Source organism: Elgaria multicarinata, chromosome 9, assembly GCF_023053635.1.
Source record: "Elgaria multicarinata webbii isolate HBS135686 ecotype San Diego chromosome 9, rElgMul1.1.pri, whole genome shotgun sequence".
Classification (NCBI taxonomy): Eukaryota; Metazoa; Chordata; class Lepidosauria; order Squamata; family Anguidae; genus Elgaria; species Elgaria multicarinata.
The window spans coordinates 48,846,259-48,862,721 of NC_086179.1; the positions used below are offsets into that span (position 1 = coordinate 48,846,259).

The 16,463-nt window shown below is 39.4% G+C and overlaps 1 protein-coding gene across 1 annotated transcript in view; it reads right to left on the minus strand.

Annotated features, from left to right (window-relative positions):
- Nucleotides 1–233: 233 nt before the first annotated feature.
- METTL25 (methyltransferase like 25) overlaps nucleotides 234–16,463 on the minus strand; it is a 54,699-nt gene continuing 38,469 nt past the window's right edge. Inside the window, exons 10-12 of the mRNA XM_063133828.1 lie at nucleotides 6,777–6,851; nucleotides 5,702–5,773; nucleotides 234–2,341 (exon numbers count right to left, since the gene is read on the minus strand). Coding sequence (XP_062989898.1) covers nucleotides 2,228–2,341; nucleotides 5,702–5,773; nucleotides 6,777–6,851 — 261 coding nt within the window. The 3' untranslated portion in view covers nucleotides 234–2,227. The remainder of the gene's footprint in view (nucleotides 2,342–5,701; nucleotides 5,774–6,776; nucleotides 6,852–16,463) is intronic.

The following is a 16,463-nucleotide window of genomic DNA, read 5'->3' on the forward strand; positions in this document are numbered from 1 at the left end:
GTTCATACAGTACTTTCTCCTTATGGCCACTCAATGTGGAGGATTTTACAGTGTATGAATCAGCTGCAGCCATCAATATGGAGCTTTTATTAAATGGAAGCTCTTGTATAATAATTCCCATTCATTTCAGTTATGCCAGAAAAGTTCTCAGTACAGTAAGCTCAGTTTCCTGTAAACTGGATTGTGAGCGAGTGTAACATTACAATATAATAGAATATTATTACATAGACACATCATTTTTATGAGTTTATTTACTAATAACAATGTTCTCTTTTTTGTGTTCTTACTCTTTTGTTCTTTTTTTTATAGAACTATAGAAATGATAAGTAGTTTCTTTTAATGTGTTTATTCAGAATATTTATTCAGACCATTCATACTCTCACATTCCAGGACATTTTTTTGTTGTTATACTGTACAGTTGCATGGCTTGAAAAGTGTCAACCAATTGCAGCAATGAACACCACAAAGTGGAAAAGTCCCCAAAAACATTCATCAGCCCAAAGTTAATTTTAACATATTTCAAGTAGGAAGGTTATTACAACTGACCTGCCCATTTAATGCATTTTAAATATTTCAGCATTTTATTTAAGTGACATATTATAAGTGAAGTCAATTTTTTCTTTAAAAAAAATAACAATATAAAAACTAATATAACCACAAGAGGAAATAACGGAAATTATTTCTTCCACTCCAATAGAAGTTACTCCCCTGTTCTTTGAGAACATATACACCAACTGAAGTAAGTTTAAAAGAAAAAGAATACTGTACCACCATTTCTTAAACTCTTGACGTGGAGCAATTTACTTTAAAGCATTGATCAATAGAGGTTTCCTCAAAAACTTGCCGATCTTAGGGCTCCTTCATGCATTATATTTTTAATAAGTACATGTAAAATATGTTACACCCACACAAAAACAGCATGTGCAGCTTACAAATCTATGTTCACCACTGTATCTATCACAAGAGAGACATATGCCAGAGGGCTGGGATTGGTCCCAGCTCCCTGCATTGTATAAAATACTTTGGTTAACAGGATTGTTGCCATGTAATGTGTGAAGTGGAGCTTATTGGTCACATTTTTATCACAATTGTCAGGTACAGCATAAATGGAGTCTAGTGAGTACAGCATAAATGGAGTCTAGCATTCTAGACTCACCAAAAAAAAACACACACACACACAAAAAACCAACCCTATGAGGGTAAGATAGGCGGGAATAAAGATTAGCAACAACAAGTGAGTAATAACTATGTATTTACAATGCAAATGAGCCAAGACAGAACCAAGCAGCTGAACAGTGCCTCTGATGAGAAGCAAGGAACAAAGGAGTAACATAACAAACAGCTGATGCTTCCCCAGTCTTCCATGCATGAGCTCTTTAAGACATGGCAACTATTCCCCTGTACATTGTAAGCAATAGAAGACACAGTCTCAAGCTCGCTCCCTCTTCTCAGAATTATTTTCATAGCGTGCTATGCTAGACGACAGGTTAGCTACACTCTGTTCAGTGTTGATAAGATGGGATGGAAAAGGAATTACCTTCTTCCCCCAAAGGCCAAGGTGGCACTGAAGGTGCCTAAGGGCCAGGCAGACATGAATCAGGATACCTGTGACATGATCTCCTTAGGGCACAATCCTTTGCATGTTTAGACAGAAAAAAGTCTTATAATTCTCAGCATTCCCCAACCAGCCATGCTGGCTGGGGAATATTGGGATTGTAGGACTTTTTGTGTCTAAACATGCAAAGGATTGCATTCTTAATATCTTTAAATAAAAACAGCTGCAGGATGATTCCAATGGATTGGGGAAGTGAGGGAGAGCCTACCACTTTTTTAAAAACACCCACCCACCCTGCAGCACTTTTGTTTAAAACAATTAAAATTGCCCCTTCAAAGCTGTAAATAATAATGAGTGTGTGTATTCATTTTTTAAAATTATTTTTTAAAAGAACTTCTGCACACACATGTACACACGGCTGTTTTCAAGGTTTCAACTGAGAAATCTTCAGTCCCTTACTTTGCTTATTTTCCATGAAGGAATGTAATACCCTATCACACCATCCTAGCTTAGCATTGACATATAAAGGATAGCCTATATTTTTATTTTTCATGATCTATAAACATATTAAAACTTTAAAAAATCATCAGAATACTTAATAATTTTAGAATAAGTATAAAAACCAAACTCTATTTAAAATACAACAGCATCAGTTCTTAGTATTAGATCATTCTAGCAATTTGCTTGCATGTGAAATGTCTGTTTCTTCAGAGCCACAACTGCATAGCACCTGGGGGATTTTATGGGATCGAATAACTTTACCAGTCCAGACCAGGCAATGTTGTCCTGTAAAATGATCAGAGTATATCAAAGAGGCATTTGACTTGAAAGCTCAGATATGGCAATACAATCTTCTTCTTTTTTAAGAAAAAGAAACCTAAACAAATTCTGTAATTCATACATAAAGTATTACCAGGAATTAATTTCAGTATCTTTTGCTGACAGTTTTTATCCTAACGTCTATGGCTTTAAAAGAACATTGCCTTATTGTTCTTTACTATTTGTTGTGAATCTGCAACTCAATCACGAAGTTGCTTTAAAGAAGGACAGATGCAGAACTGTTTCTCATTGCCTTATCTCACATATTCTCCTGACATTTTTTCAACCTGTGTAAGCCTAGGAACTGGGGAAAGGCGCGGTGCGGATAAAACTGTCCCAGCTCCCATTGGGGAGGACATAGGGCAGGCAAAGTACTTAGTGTGCTGCTTCCCATCCCAATTGGGAGGATGAGTAATGCAGTAATTAAGGGAAATCCCTTTGTTATCTCTGATCAATGATTGGAGATCAAGATAATACCCAATTCTCCTCCGTGTCCCCTCTTCAAACCCCAAGTAGCCTCCACGGGGAGTGGAATGGATTGGGCCAATGGAGGGAGTTAAAGCTCCTATGGGCCAGATGGAGAATCTATGTGGACCTGAGGTTATCTATCCCTGACCTGGGTGGAGTGCACCACAGCATCCTAAAGTCAGCAGAACATATTATGTAAACAAGGTTGGCGTATACAATTTGGTCAGTAACATTTAATATGCCTTCATCACTTCCAGTTAATTTTTCTTTTGAATCAGTCAAATTATCTGATATGAAAGGGCTGGCCATAGGCAGAGTCAGGTGGCAGATTTCTTTGTGTGTATGCCAGGGGTGGGGGTTATCATGAAAGGACAGTAAACTATCAATTATTGAGTTTATTTTAACTTTATGGAACACCCACAAGGCATCATTTTGCTTTTCTGCCTCATGTACCAAAATGTCTTCTGGCATCTTTCACATAAGGATACGCACATCAGCACACATAAATGTTATGTTGGCGTCACAGGCAGATATGCTAGCCGTCAGGATGTAATTCTCATTAAGCAGTAAATTTAGCAAAGATAAATCATGTTAAATGCAGTGGAACTAGTCCCCCTTCCTTCTTGCAAATCCTGAATATCACTGTGCAGATCACCAGAAGGCTATGAAGCGAACACCTCACATTCTGTGAGACTTCTGACTCTAAGCCCCACTTCTGCTGCACTTGATAATCTACTATTTAAATCTGGGGCAAAAAAGTCAGAAGCACTGCTGTGCATGTGCACAAGTTCCTGCACATGCTGAAAGGGCCCTGAGGAAGTGCAGTTTTGAGAACTTAAAACTTTTTGTCCCTTGAAAAACTTTACATCATTATTTAAATGTTTCAACTGTCTCTCTAAAAAAAGGCACTAAGAACAAAGGCATATTTATTAATTTATTAGAAATCAATCGTTCCAAATAGTGAATTGTAGATATATTTATATCAGGATAAAATTCTTCAAAAGGGCTTATTCGGGGGGCAGGGGGAGAACCACAGCAATTCAACAGTTCACTAGCCTGTTGGGTAGTGAACTGCTGAAGCCTATTAATAACAAAAACTGGTGATAATCAAAACTGGGCCATAGTGTGCTGATTCAAAGTGCAACGTGCTTGCCACCACCACCCTTTCTATAAACAAATGGGATTCCATTGCCTAGACTAAAGAAATTCACTCCTTTTTACTAGGCACAGTGCACACCATTTATACGATGGGCATTTCATACACACTTGGCAGCCTCTGGAGAAGCACACAGTGCAACTGTCTGTGATGTAAGCTACACGGCTGATGTGATCTGAAAAACTTTCTTGCCTTTGCCTGAAGCCAATGGAAATTGCATCTTCTTGTGCAGCCTAAACTGGTTTGCTGTACTAAATCACAGAACATTCCTAAAGTAGAACTCTATGGCTCATCTATCTGTCTGAAACTGTACATGTTTCCAGTGAACTGTCCTTATTTTTGTGTAAGACACTTGTTCCTATATTTGTTTTACACAACAGGAAAAATATAGAACATTTTATCTGAAATAAAGAAAAACTGTCTGGGATAGTGTAGCTATGATGGCCACACTTCCATACATATATTGGTGGCCATGTATTGTCTTTATTATATTATTATTATTATTATTATTATTATTATTATTATTATTATTATTATTATTTGTATCCCGCCTTTTGCCCAATGCTGGGCCTCAAGGCGGCCAATCACATGAGAGCTGCTGACAATATGAAATGAGTACTGACATCAAACATCTTCTTTATAAAGATTACATAGAATCATAGAATAGCAGAGCCGGAAGGGGCCTACAAGGCCATCGAGTCCAACCCCCTGCTCAATGCAGGAGGAGAATTACAGCTGATAATTGTCTGCCAGGGAGAGCTGAATTATAAATCACCCTTTTGTTCAAGTGTACAGTCTTTAGCCGTCCTTGGGTACTGCACAAGTGCAGTATGTGAAATGATTGATCATGAATATGGACAGCAAAATTCCTATGAATCTAAGAGCACTGCTACAATTACACGAATTGCAACTGTTCATACATACAATTCCAGGCCCAGCTTACATGTTACTTCAGCAGCACAGTTGCTCTGGGTAATATGTGTATCTTCCGCAAATGTTGTTAGAGTCGATGTGGTGGTTACATACCATGCTAACAACATGCCCTCTAATTGTGCAGGCATTGCCGGTATAATACACATTTACACAATTATCCTAACCATATGGGTGGAGATGTACATGCTAGCCAGAATGGCAAAGGAACAACCATATTGATGAAAGCAACATATCTTCTGGGCAAAACATATTTGTCCATATGACATACTTGTTGGAGGTGGAGACTGAGAAAAAAAAAGAGTTATCTGTCCCTAAGCCTTACAGCAGAAAAAAACCCAACGATTTTGCACTGAACGGCCAAGAAAATTTTAGAGCACACTATGGTATAAAAATGGACATAATTTTTGAGACATGAATATAAGACCTTACAGAAAACAGTAGTATGCACAAAGTAAAAGCTGTTTAGCACTTTCAACTATTAACAATTAAAATATCTGTTTAGGCAATGCTGTTTCTTTATTACTAGTAATTTACCGTGCAATTAAGAGAACATAAAAACTTTACTGCAGCAGTTTCCCCAAAGTAAAAACATCTGCTGGGCAATGCTGGGAATGATGGATTGAACATTTAAAACTTCAGCAAATATGTGAAAACCATGGTTTATTTCTTTTACTGTGAAAAAGACGTACTCTGCTGCTGTTTGAATAATTAAAAGATCCCCATATAGTTGATACATCCACTCCCATAGGTGTCATGTACCCAAGAATTACCTGTTCTTTGAGGTAGGACAGACGATCTAGAAGTATTAGCACCTCTATGCAAGGTCCCAGAACAACTTTCAGCTGAAAAAATGATTTAGACACCAATTTAGCCACATGAAAAAAAAACTTCACTTCTGCAGAAGAGATATTGCCTCGCCGAAGGTGCTTTAGTTTTGATTTCCTGTTTTATTCTCTTGAAATTGCGAGAATTTTCTTTGAAAATATAAATGAAAAGAACAGAAAAATATATTTCATATCTCATTACTTTAAGGGGATTAATTATGATTTTCAAGGGGAATGGGCCAGTAGCTCTTCACTCCTGCTAAGAAGACATATTTTGTAAGACAGGATTTCTCCATGACCAATTATTAGCCATTCAATATGCTCATGCAACTGACATAGAGATTACGTTACTAATGTACATGTAATTAGCTCCAATGCTTTGTCTCATGACAAATTTTCAAAATGACCCTTGTACTACCAATGTCTTGTACTACCAAACATAAACTCTTCAGCTCTTTTCCATCAAAGCAATTCAGGAAAGTGGGTCATTTTTCTTTTCTTTTCTTTTTTTTTGGGGGGGGGGGGGCTTTTTTTCTTTTTTTTTTGGAGAAAAACCAGTACCAGTGCTACCTTGCCAATTTTACTCAATTGGACATCTTCAGAATATCAGTGTAATAAAGATCAAAGGCTGTGGAATGCATTAGGCATGGCGTCTATTACTTAGTACCTTTGAGGTATAACTCAGCTTGCAAAACACATTGCAAGTGGCAGGAATCTTGTTAAAAGGTGAACCAACAATGAAATTTATTAAAAAGGAATGTACAGAGACCATTCAAAAGGAGACCGACATTTTTCACATTTATTATACTTGAAAAAGGATCTCCATATGTTCTTGTTATTATTTTACTGACACCTAATATAATTTTGGAAGAGTGAATGCTCTCAGTTAAGGGGCTTTCCCCCTCCCTTTAGATAGTATATCACAACATAAACAGATCCACCCCATCATAAAAACTTAACACAACACAACTGTGGCCTTGCACAATCATACAAAACAACCTCTCCAATACCATTATTTTACCATATTGAAAGCTTCCATCTCATTCATTCTGTGCTTGTATTTTTCAAAGTACTCCATTATGAGGCTGTCTGAAATCTGCAATAGGAAGAAAATTGATGATGGCAATTAAAACCTACCTGAGGCAGATGCTAAAATTATTTTCTCTAATTAAAAAAACTTCAAAATGAGCAAAAAAAAAAAATCATTTTACAATCAATATTTTTGTAACTTCCTATAATGACTTTCCAGTACTAATATTTCACCTCCAAAAATTTTTTTGTCTCAGTTACCCATGGTACCACTACATAGTGAACTATACTTGACATTTTAAAATATGAAAATTGCTCTAAGGCTGCCATCCTGAATACTAGGACACAAGTTCCACAGAATTCAGTTGGTCATAAATACTGAGTTAACATGTTTGCTATCACACTGTAATCCTATTATTTTGTAATGCATTAAAAGTGGAGGCAATTTTCTTAGATCCTTCATATCATAGCATATCTACATTTGGCATTCTAAAAACACACATGAGGTCATAAACTTCTGAACTTCTGAAAATAAGTTTGCTTCAAAACATTTAGGTTCCTTGAATTTTAGGGCATTTTGGTTTGAGGCACAGGTGTCAAAGAATCTGAAAAACTTTGAAACAGGAAAACCAGTTGGATGAATGCATGATGTGGTTACTCCCCACACTATGTACTCATAGGGAGGTAACCACATCATCCTTCCTTCCCATGTAGTCTCTGTGTTTCAAACATTACTGGAGTAGCGTGCAATGTAACCATGCAAGAAGCAACTTTATCATGCATACAGCATTAGACACAGAACTCAGATTTCACAGCTAGTGGCCTGCATTCATATTCTGGTTCCAACAATGTCCACAGTTGCATTTTGGTTTTAGCCCAAGTCTGTTGGAAGCCATGCTGACACCAACAAAAGCCAGTGAACAAAAAGGTTTAGACACATAAAAGAATATGGGGAGTGAATGAAGTAAATGGGAGTGGGGGATAAGGACTGATTCTGCCGATTGTAGCTTCTGGAAATTGTTAATAACATTTACTGCCTTCAAGTAAAAGAGAAAAGTATATGCTTGGTCAATAACTAAGCTTCCATGTTCTTGGATTTTGTTTTGTCAGGCATTTTTCACTGTGATCAAATCAAATTGTTTCACAACTTAGTTTTACAGAACTATTTTATTTCATGTAAGGAACATTAAAAAAAAGAAGAAGCAGCTCTATTAATGCAGCAACACATTTTATAATCCCAGATTGGAAGGAGTCCTTTTATTTGCAGAAGGGGTGGGGATCCAGAGGAAGCTTCTGCAGATTTAATTCCCCCTTTTCCCTGCTGTGCCCAATGCCATTCCTACCCTGTTCTAGAAGGTCCCATGTCCCTCAAGAGCAGATTTTCAGGTGATGCCAAACACAGGATGAAGGCCTGCCCCTGCAGGAAGGGGAGGGGACACATGAAATTTCAGTATTTAGGGCCTGAATTCCAAATTTCTTTTCAAAGCATAGTTGTGTTTCTCAAGGCAGTTAAAAGAAAAGAACTGAAAAAAGCAAATGGCTGATGTTCTGGCCTTGCTAAGATGTAACAGCCAAAGCATCGTTCCGTGTTTGGGCTTAATGTTTGTATGCTCCCCCTTTCACCTAGTTTGCACAAACCAATTTGTCTGCAAACCAGAATTGCAGGCATGATTTCTAATTCTCGTTTGGAAGGGAACTGGTTTGTGCATTCCATAGTTTGCCGAATTTGGATACTGTAGCAAACCACGAATGGAATGAGGGGGATCAGAACCTATGAAGAGAAGGGATGTGACTGCTTGAAGCCCATTCTTGATGGCCAGGGCTGGTGCTACCATTGAGGTCACTAAGGCAGCGGCCTAGAGCGCTAACCTAAGAGGGGCGCCGGGCGTGCAGCACGCGTTGGCTGAGCCGCCAGCCCAGCTGGCTCTAGGATTTAGCTGGGCCTGGGCGGCTGAGACGGCGCCCTGCGCCTGCCCAACCAAAACAAAGCCAGGGACGCTGGGGGTGGGGTCGCGGCACATTCGGACTTCCGGAACGTGCTGGAGCTGCCCTCCCAGAGCCGCTCTAGTGTAGCGTCAGAGGGCAGCTCCATGGCGCACACGTTTGGACTCGCCTGGCCAGCACACAGGAGAAGGCCAGCTAGTCGCCTTGATGCTTGCGTCAAGGCGACGAGAGGTAAGGGGCGGGGGGGGGTCCGTTTTTGCTCCCCTTACCTCTGAGCGGCTCTGGGAGGGCTGCATTTTTCATTTCCCCATCCTGGGAGCAAACATGGAGCCCTGCCCCTTACCTCTCGTAGCCTTGACACAACCATCAAGGCGACGAGAGATAAGAGGCGGGGCTCCATGTTTGCTCCCAGGATGGGGAGTGAAAATAGCAGCCCTCCCAGAGCCGCTCCAAACGGAAGCCAAATGCAGGGGACTTTCCGGATGCGTGCAGCAGCCTTCGCCTCCCCACAGCACAGGAAAAGGGCAAAATCGGCCGGGGGGGGAGGGGCAGAGGACATGTTCCTTCCTCCAGCTCCCTCCCCCCAGAGCGAACTAGCCCTCTCCTCCTGGGCTGGTATGATCGCCAGCCGAGGGGAAGGGGAAGAAGAAGATAGAAGAAGCAAGCAGCAGGAGAAGCAGCAAATAGGAGGAGGAGGAGGAGGAGGAGGAGGAGGAGGAGAAGGAGAGGGGGAGGGGAGGGGAGGGGGAGAGGAAGAAGAAACAGCACTAAGGGAAGAAGCAGCAACAGGTAAGACTAAGGTGTGGGGGGTGCGCATGCTGGCAGTATGTGTATTCATGTCTGAATGGGGTGTTTGCTTTATTGAAATCAATGGGACTTGATAATACTGTGATGCTGGTGACTGATGGAATAATTGTGACTTTTCCTGCTGCCCTAGTTCTTTAATTTCCATAGCCAGTGGGGTATATTCAAGATTGTTGGGTAAACCCCACTTTTGTTGTTTATTCGTTCAGTCGCTTCCGACTCTTCGTGACTTCATGGACCAGCCCACACCAGAGCTTTCTGTTGGCTGTTGCCACCCCTAGCTCCCCCAAGGTCAAGTCTGTCTCCTCCAGAATATCATCCATCCATCTTGCCCTTGGTCGGCCCCTCTTCCACTTTCCCTCGCATCAGCCTCTTCTCCAGGGTGTCCTGTCTTCTCATTATGTGGCCAAAGTACTTCAGTTTTGCCTTTAATACCATTCCCTCAAGTGAGCAGTCTGGCTTTATTTCCTGGAGTATGGACTGGTTTGATCTTCTTGCAGTCCAAGGCACTCTCAGAATTTTCCTCCAACACCACAGTTCAAAAGCATCTATCTTCCTTCGCTCAGCTTTCCTTATGGTCCAGCTCTCGCAGCCATAGGTTACTACGGGGAATACCATTGCTTTAACTATGCGGACCTTTGTTGTCAGTGTGGTGTCTATTAAAGGGATGGATTAGGTGTGAAAACAAGAACCATAGCTTGCAGAATCTAAACATCCCCATGTCTCTCGGCCCATAGCTCAGTGACAACCTGTAAGCTTTGGAAGTGGAAGGTCCCAGGTTCAATCCCTGGCATTTCCAGTTAAAGGCACCAAATCGTTATTGATGGAGGGGGGGGGAGATATACAAATTCCTGCCATCTGTTCACCTTTCCTGACTTGTCCTGTTGTAGTGGCCCTAAACTCGTGTGTGTAGGCATATGAATGTGTGTGTGTGTGGGGGGGGGGACATTGCACCCTGCACATAATTCCACTTGCTTGTGAGTGGTAGAGGAATGCATGCCTGAGAGAGGGAGTATAACAGCATGAAATACTCTCACCAATGAAAAAGTTGTCTTGTTGGTTTTTTATGTGCCATTTGTCTGTCTTTAAATAAGTTGAGAGTACACCTGGACAATGTAATAATGTAGCAGCTCCCCTGACATTTTTCACCTCTCTGCCCTGTGAACAAAATCTCCTTTTTACTGTTGTGTTTGCAATGGCGGAGGTATGCATTACATCGAGTGCCCTTTAGTTCAAAATGATTTGTGTGCCAAAACATTTTCTTTTGTATTTGAGAAAGATAATCAAAAATTGATTATTACTTATTCTTGCAATTTAAAATAAATTTAGCAGTTTCAAGTTTTGTGCTTATTTTTTCTACAAACCATCTGTTCTTAAAAATCGAAGTTGGCAAAAAAATTTTTTGGGGGTGGTGGTGAAAGTAGCTCACCTTGCTTAGGGTGCAAAATAGTCTGGCACCGGCCCTGTTGATGGCCAAACCAAGGCTGATCTGTTATGAACCAGCCTATAGGAATTTCAAGGAAGTGAAGTTTTCTTGCAACCCTATACCTACAAGAGTCTCTGAAGGAGACTCTTGTATCCCTAAATTACTATGTCTTTAGAATGCAAAAAGAAGCTATACATTACAGGCTATCTTGATCAAGGTCCTGCCATGCAAATGCTCACATAAAAGAGGCTATCAACTCACTGTGACAGTGATGAAATGCTTCTAATGAAATCCCATACTTTTTTTGACTCTAAATGCTTATCTGCCACAGACTTGTTCCTTCTCCTCCAACACCTTGTTGATGCTGGGGATTTTCTGTTTGCTTATTTTAAAGTGAAGTCTGTAGATTGTCAGGTGATTCTTGTACATATTACAGTTGTTAAAACTCCTTGTCAGATTAAACTGGAATTTGGCACTGGCATCATGCAGATTGCATGTTGGTTTATATTTAAAATATAGTTATCCTTGAAACACTGCATAAATATACATGTTTTATACAGTTACACCATCAGCCTTTAGTAATCCCGTTTTGATGGCTGCACTATATCCTCCTCCCACAATTGGCTGGTAAATGTTCTTATTGAAATGTTCATTACAATTTAAGATTTAGATTACCTATTTGCACGATAACTCAAGCTAATAAGAAATGGGCAAACTGAATCCCCAAATGCCATGCTAAGGCAGTACAGGCAGTATTTGAGAATAGGTTCCACTGAATGTGGTGGCATAATATGCAAAATATTTTGCTAATCATGTTTAAGAGAGGTTTTAATGAACCAAACGACATTCAGATCTACAAAGCTGTTTCTTGTTCATCTGCTCTGGAAATGTGCACAGAGAATTGTATGTTCCTGGACACAGAAGCATATGAGGCAACTTCTGCTTGTGCAGAACAATTAGATCAAAGTAACTGTATATACAGCTGTATCCCTACCATAAGTGCAAGTTGTTACTTATATGCCTAAGGGCACAATCCTTTGCATCATTTTCTGTCTATATATGCATAGGATTGCACCCCTAAAAAGTTTTAAAAAGCTTCCGAATAAGGAGATGCAAACAATCAAACAAATCTTCCTATATCCCTTGCATTCCATGGGTATTCCTTTTCCAGTCTTGTAATTTCAATAGCCCAAGAGCCTCTATAGCTAACTTGACAGCTCCTCTGCTGTCACATAGAACAAGGGTCTTCAAGAAGAAGGGTCAATTCCAAGGAAGAGGGACCCATTCCTTGAGGGACAAACTGATATACTCATGCATCGTTTACACCTCCTTACATTTATTTGTTTTATTACATTTATAATAGTACCCTCCACCTACCAAGCACCCACAACACAGAAATTATGTTCATGGCACTGTACAACAAATAGTCATGAAGCAGATTGAGGTGCTAGGTAGTAGCTTGAAAGCCACAACCTCCAAGGTCGCTTTCTCTAAAATGCTACTTATTGAACACTCAGGACTAGCTAGAAAGGTAAAACAGAAGGCTCTCAATGTGTGGATGAGATCGTGGTGTAGTGAGGAGGGGTTTAAATGTGTTAAGCACCAGGGATCATACAAAAAATTTGGGGTCCTCTGGAATTGAAATGGAAACACACTCTTAGTGTCCAATATCAAGAAGGCTGGAGAGCAGTTTTAAACTGATCCCTGGGGAAAAGCTCCTGACTGTTAGAGCAGTACGACAATGGAATCAGTTACCTAGGGAGGTTGTGGGCTCTCCCACACTAGAGGCCTTCAAGAGGCAGCTGGACAACCATCTGTCAGGGATGCTTTAGGGTGGATTCCTGCACTGAGCAGGGAGTTGGACTCGATGGCCTTGTAGGCCCCTTCCAACTCTGCTATTCTATGATTCTAGGAGCTGGAAAGCAGCTATTTTGGAATGAATGAAGATGAAAATGATCATCTAAATGGTGGTAGGAGCAGAACTAGGCAATGAGCATCTTGTAGGCAATGATAGTAGCCAAAGGATTCAAAAAGCCATAAGGGAAAACACACATGCTAGTGACATTTAGAGCGGAACACATTATATAGGTGTTTATATGCTAATGCTAGAAACCTCTGAGATGAAATGGGGGAATTGGAGTGTTTGGTTTTAATGGAGAATACAGATACAGTGGACAGAACAGAAATCTGCTGGACTGGAAAGAACAAATGGGATCAAGGTATCTTTGGGTAAAAACCTATAGGAAGGAATGGAAGGGTGTATTTTGGGGGGGGCAGGCACTCTGTACATCAAAGCCAGCATAGTGTTGAACAAACTAGAAATCTCAAAAGGGGCAAACACCTTCACAGAACCATTGTGGGTGGCAATACAAAGCTCCAAAAGTAATTTAGTATTAGGAAGATATGATCTCATTCGTCAAAATGAGACGAAAACAAAACAGAGAAGCATTCAAAGGAGAAAGTGTTGATCTAATGGTTCCCTTCAATTACCCTCACATAGGCTGGGTAAATAAGGCAACAGTTCTAGGTATCCTAAACAACTGTGCTCTAGAACAATTGGTCAGGCAATTGGTCAGAAGGGAGGTGGCCCAGACTAAATTCTAAGTGATATTTCACTTGATGAGAAACGTAAGTAATTGTTGAACTGACTGGAAATGGAGACTAAAAATTGGACAATTGCAAAGGAAATCCAATACAATCACATCTGACTTCAAAAAAGGAAGTTTGTCAAAAATGTAGGTATTATTAAAAGGTTAAAAGGAAAAAGTCAAGGGGATCAAAATGCTCCAGAAAGCTTGGGGGTTATTCCAAACCACATTAACAGAAGCTGAGCTAGAATGTGTATCACATTTCAGGAAAGGCAGGACAAAGCCCAAGAGGATGCCAACATGCTTAACAAGCAGAGTCAAGGAAGCAATCAGCAGTTTCTTTCAGAAAATGCAAATCTTGTCCAAAGGAGGAGAACAAAAAGGAACACAGACTTTGATAAAAGAAATGCAAACAGATAATAAAGGATGCAAAAAAAGAATTTAAGGAGAATATTGATAAAAACATTAGCACCTACAATAAAACATTCTTTAAAGTATCAGAAACAGGAAACCAGCTAGGGGGCAGCAAGACAACAAGGGTATTAAAGGTGAGCTAAAGGAGATTATTTATTTTTATTTATTTATTTATTTATTACATTTCTATACCGCCCAATAGCCGGAGCTCTCTGATTAGATAGTTTACAGACAAGCTGAATGAATTCTGGACTCTTTTAAATTTTAAGCAATTTGTTTCTAAAATTGTTCCTGCATTAAGTTTACATTGAATTTATCTGGGTTGGTTTTCTCTTCAATCTCCTCTTATTTCAGCAGAACTCCCATACCTTTTCTTTAAACTTTGCTTGCCTGTTATAGCCTCCATTATTTGACTGTTTGTTTAAAATATTTTGTGTCCACCTTTCAGAGCAGAAGCACTCCCAAGGTGGCTTACAGCAATAAAATAAAAGTTAAAAAGATAAAATAAAAGTTAAAAAGTTAAAACGTTAAAAGCTATAAAACATAAACACAGTAAAATAACTATTAAACAAACAAACAAACAAAAGCCAACAATACAACCAGCATCAACCAAAAAGGCAATAAGAGCAACAAGAACAGTCATATGAAGAGATGGCCAAGGTAAAATGTTTTCAAGGACTTCTTAAAAGCCTTCAATGATGGAGTATGGTGGACCCTGATGGTCCATGTTTAACCATGTTGTACTACTTATCATTTGTGTCATTGGTTCTACTTAAGTCTTGATTACGGTGTTTCTAAGTAGCCTCTTAGCTGTGTCTTTCTTTCTTTCTTTCTTTCTTTTACTAATCCTCTCATTTTTAATTAACTTCTAATGAAATTAAATTGGCTTTAATCCAAGTTTCTCAGTCTGAACTGATCTGTAGATCACAGACATTGTATTTTTCTTTAAGTAAAAGTAAGTGAACTGATTAAAACAATCACTCTTGCAGAATTTCTTTAGAAATACAAACTTGTTAAAAGAAAATGCCAGCACTAACAAACGACATTATATCCAATATATGTAGCAATACGTTCCAGATGATTTTAAAAAAGGCAAGGAAATGAAAATGCATTTCAGTCAACCGAATTATCAGTGAGTCTTCCCACAACACCATATATGAAAAATCAACTTTAATTGTATTTCTTAGAAATAAAATGTTCTAGAGAACATCAAAGGTGCACAATCAATTTAACTGACAAATCCAAGAGTGCTAATTCATAACTACCTTTTACAAAATTCCTTTTTCTTACACGCACACTCATACATGCCTATTAAGGAATCTGTGCAGTGCAATCCTATGAATATTTACACAGACATGTCCCATTGATTTCAATGGAACTTACTTTCCAAGTTTGCAACCTTCATTTCTTTATGAACAGAGACATCCTGGGTGTACCAAATAAAGTAAACGAAAGTAGAATTACTACTGTAGGTATACATTCTCATATATTTGAAACAACAACAAAATGCTTTCCAAGTGCTAGGATTTTCTTCCCCTTGAAAGTGAATGTTGAACTGTCCTATTTAACAAAAGACAAACATTTTCCCATACTGCCAAATAAAAGATCAGGTCATTGAAAAATTCACCAAGTACAATTCAAAAATTCAACATGTCTACTCTTGTTTAGCTGTATAGCCTTTTATGCAGTAGAAGAAGTCATTTTCTGTAGAATAGCTGAATATTTAAAGCTGTTTAAATAATTCTTAAAGAGATGTGTGTGTTTTCTACAAGTCTACATTGCTCCTAAGCATATAAAAACTTAATGAAAGACTCTAAAACTCTTGCTGGAACAGATTCAGGGTCAATGTAGTAAAGCATTCTGTATCCAACAGTGCCAACCACATGTTTTGGAAAACCCACCAAAAGGCTATGGAAGCACCCTGTTGTTTGCACCTTAGCATTTACTATTTCAGAGGCACGCTACTTCTGAACATCTAGGTGTCATCTAGCTGTCATGGCTAATAGCTGTTGATAGACACATCCTCAACATAATCACTTACATAGTTCACACTGCATCTACTTTCAACATCACTGACATATCACCTAAATTAAAAAGCTTAAAACCCCCTTTAGATAAGCTTATCTGTAGACACACAGATGCAAGCCAGGAACCTGCTAGATATTTTTTTAAAAATTACAACAGTCAAAAGGGATGTGCAGCCAAATCAGATGAATGGGGGAACTTTTCTTGCTACATTTCTTAACTAGAAACATGTCCTGAAGAACTTTAAATAGAGTGGCAAAAACGCTTGTGACTGCCCAGACCCCTCTTTACCCCTCTCTCTCCCTTTCTACCCTCAATAAATTGCAGGGCGCTAAACCATCACGTTAGCAGCTGCTCCCCTGTACTGGAATAGCAGCATCAATGGCTGCTGTTTCTTCAGCAGAAAGACCAAGGTTGCTTGCACACTGTTGCGAGGGGTGAAGGGTCCTCCCTGTGCACCCCTCGCAACACTCTGACT